The sequence below is a fragment of the Brassica oleracea genome, chromosome C5 (assembly GCF_000695525.1).
Source record: "Brassica oleracea var. oleracea cultivar TO1000 chromosome C5, BOL, whole genome shotgun sequence".
Lineage (NCBI taxonomy): Eukaryota > Viridiplantae > Streptophyta > Magnoliopsida > Brassicales > Brassicaceae > Brassica > Brassica oleracea.
The window spans coordinates 6,575,157-6,578,832 of record NC_027752.1 but is presented as its reverse complement, the minus strand read 5'-3'; the positions used below and the strand labels follow the sequence as shown (position 1 = coordinate 6,578,832).

Here is a 3,676-nt window from a genome sequence, read left to right as displayed (position 1 = left end):
AGCACTATGATCATCCACTTCTTTACCAACTCAAGCACTATGATCATCTACTCATCAAACACTATGATCACCCACTCATTTACCAAATTAAGCACTATCTTTGTTATTTTATGTATTGTTGTTCACTATAAATACCATCACTCATCTCACTCTTTTGTACACCATAAAACAAGAACAAGAGTTTATAATCAAAGAACCATTACATCTTCTTCTTCTTCCTTATAATAAACTCTCTCCCTCATATTAGTGTTATTTGCTTCTTACGGGTATTAAATTCTACTCTTATTTAAATTTCTCGATACTATAAATTATAAGTTATTTCATAACATATTGCTATTTTTCATTTTTTTAAAATCCTAATTAAACTAAAAGACGGTTTTAAGAGACCCCGATAATGGTGGTCTAAGGTACTAAATAAAACAAAGCCCAATAGTGACTACTTTTCTATAAAGCCTGTTAATGGGCCAAGAACAAGACCCAAATATTAAAGGAAGCCCATGATTTGTCAAAAAGAGAGTAGTAGTTGCAAGGAGAACGTACGGTCGCAGGAGAGATTCCAATCGAACACCGGAGAAAATGGCGAAGCCTCTAGGTACAACCGGCGAGTTTTTCCGGCGAAGAGATGAGTGGAGGAAGCATCCGATGCTTTCGAACCAAATGAGACACGCTCTTCCCGGTCTTGGCATCGGCGTCGCGGCCTTCTGCTTGTACCTCGTTGGTGAGCAGATCTACAGCAAAGCTTTGGCTCCTTCCAAATCATCATCTCACCACAATCAGAAACAGCCTGCTCCGTCTCACTGAATAGCATCGATCTTCTTCGATCAGGTAATTTATTTTTCGATTGATTCATCTTCAATGCTGACTTTTGTAAAAAAAAAAAAAAAAAAAAAATGCTGACTTTTGTAATTTTTATCCGCTTGTTCGAAAATAATCAGAGTAGCCTGATTTATCTGATTATATTTGTTGACAAGCATGAACTCGTTTTGTTTTTAGGATTATTTCTACAGAATGTACACGTCTTTGTGTTTCCTTGTTTAAGCAAAGGTAAATGAAAATTTGGAAGAAAACATTGGATTAATGGTTTGAGTATTAACTAAACATTTCCAAGTTTTAATTTTGCTGGCAAGAGCATAGATGCACTTGCTGTCTAAATGGTAAATACTAGTCGACGTTATGTTATATGCTATATCCATTATAGCCAATGCGTCTGTTGTTGTAGAGTGTGTAGTTTGTATTACATCTCTTGCACTACAAAGTTCTTGTCTTATTGCAGATGCTCCAAACAGTGGCACAAGATGAAGGCAAGGCTTCTACTCTGTTTACTGGCTTTCTTGGCTTGTCTTAATAATGTTGGCTGTGTTGTTGCGCACAACAATTTAATTTCTCTGTTGAACTTTAAATTTTGTTGGGATTAAACGTTCTTTGTCTCTCCCACAAGTTATGCTTTGCTTCTAACCTGACGTTGAATGTTGCTTTGTATTGTGGGATTATATTTGCAATTGTGACTTGTTGTTAGTAGACACTCAGATAAAACTGCGTCGTGTTGGAGATGGTAGGCATTCAGGTTTATGCATACTTTAGTTTAGTACTAGTGTAGCAGTAGTAGTAGAAAATCTAGGCCTGTTTAGTTTTCAAAATGGGCCTGCACGTAAAACAAAAGGCTAAGTATGTTTAGCTTGGGTGGGCATTCGGGTTCGGTTTGGATCTATTCGGGTTTAAAGATTTTAGCTTCATTTGGATATTTCTAAATTTCGGTTCGGATCGGATCTTTGCAGGTTCAGTTCAGGTTCGGATAGCCTATTTAAATTATTTTTAAAATTTTAATATTATTATATGTTTAAAATTTATTAACACATAAATTGGTTTAATTTGAATATTTGGATATAAAATCAATAGATATTTCAAGTATTTTGGTGTTTTGAATATATTTTAGTTATTTTAGACATTTAATTTTGACTATTTATGTATATTTTCAAGTATTTTAGATAACTTAAAGTATCTTATATATTTTGGATGTTTTAATATATATTAAATCTAAAAATAAGTAATATATTTAGGTATATAAATATATTTCGGTTACATTCGGGTACCCGAGATACTTCGGTTCGGGTCGGGTTCGGTTTCGGTTCTTTAGATACCAAAATTTTCAATCCATTCGGATATTTAATCAATTTCGATTCGGATTTGGTACTATTTTTTCGGGGTTCGGTTCGATTCGATTCTTCGGATCCGGGTTTTTTGCCCTGTCCTATATTTAGCAATGTTATCACATTTTGGAGTTAGTGATTCCAAGTAAGGTGCGTGATGGATATGTCATCGCAGTATAGTCAGAATATTATATAACTATTTCCAATTATTATAATGTCTTAACTTTATCCTTTATTCAATAACTTTATCCTTTACACGTTACGTCCATTTCACCTACAAACAGAAAAATTGAATCAAACATATAATAATAATGCATCTTGGAGGAGAAATCAGATGTCAGTAAACTGATTGCACGTAAAACCCATAATAGTGTTAGAAAACCCAGGACTCGTGCGTTTGCTTTGTTCGCTAATTTGTAATCTTTTAGTGTAGTTTTTAGTTTTTAATTGTGTCTATTTTAATACTTCAAATTTTTAGTGTTGGCTAATTTTTTGTAATTTTTTTCGCGATAGAAATTACTTCTAGCTCCGACCTGATAAATTATAGTTTGGAAATTCAAAGTTCACATAGCCTATGATTGGCAGTCGAACAACTCGATAGAATGAAATGAAAAATTTACTGAACATTATTTTGCTTTTTCGGATTACGTAGTGTGGGGCTTTTGAATCTCATGCCAAACGGAATTAGTAAAAGAAAAAGTACACACAAAGAAAATAAAGATCTTACAAAAATTAAAGTGATGTAATTATACGAACTTACGAAGTATCGTAAACCCCCGTAAAAATGGATCAAACATGTGCTTTCAAATTTTGAGATAAATCGAAATGGTGTGTGAGAAAAGCAAAGACAGTACACATGCAAAAACTGAGGAAGAGTATGAGTAAAAATTGAAATTTAAGAATCATTTATTGTTGCTTTCAAGTTAAATGCTTGTTGCTGTATACATATAATGATGGAACTTACAAAAATTGATGCATTATGATCAAGGAATCTATATTATAATAGTTGAGTTTTTACTTCTCAGCGCGCCACGTCGGCGTTTTGTGGACCCCACTTTTAAAAAATATAAAAAAATGTCAAGTTCATGGCTCGAATTCGGGTTATTGAGATATAAACATCAACATTTATACTATTAAGCTAAATGATACTTTGTACATTGATAGTCGAACCTAATATATATTTACGAAGGTCGGAAGCTCTTATTTCTTCGGTTTCCTCTGAGGGTCGGGCCTACAAATGTGTTATGGGTTTCATTTTTAAATGGGATTCATCACGTTATATGAAGAAAAAAACTCAAGTTTGCAACAATTATAGTTTTTCCATATTGTAAACTGTTGTCGATTAACATGAGTTTAGGTTCCTTTCATCATTGTCTCAAACAAGTCTGAGTTACAGAGTTGCGCTGTGTGTCTGTTCGTAATCTATTTTTTTCACCGGTGAACTCTTCATGTCCTCATCTTAAATCGCTTGATCATAAATGTTTCTGATTTGTAGCCCCTCTGTAAACCCTATATATATGATTCTCATC

At 33.6% G+C, this 3,676-nt stretch overlaps 1 protein-coding gene across 1 annotated transcript; it reads left to right on the top strand.

The window, feature by feature from the left end:
- Positions 1-514: 514 nt before the first annotated feature.
- Positions 515-1,528, top strand: LOC106293334 (NADH dehydrogenase [ubiquinone] 1 beta subcomplex subunit 3-B). Its single transcript, XM_013729000.1, has 2 exons — positions 515-825; positions 1,274-1,528. The coding sequence occupies exon 1, from the start codon at positions 577-579 to the stop codon at positions 799-801; it is 225 nt and encodes a 74-aa protein (XP_013584454.1). The 5' UTR covers positions 515-576; the 3' UTR covers positions 802-825; positions 1,274-1,528.
- The last annotated feature ends 2,148 nt before the right edge of the window (positions 1,529-3,676 follow it).

What these genes read in the sequence shown, in the direction of transcription:
- LOC106293334 (XM_013729000.1), top strand. Translation starts at nt 577, where the DNA reads ATGGCGAAGCCTCTAGGTACAACCGGCGAGTTTTTCCGGCGAAGAGAT.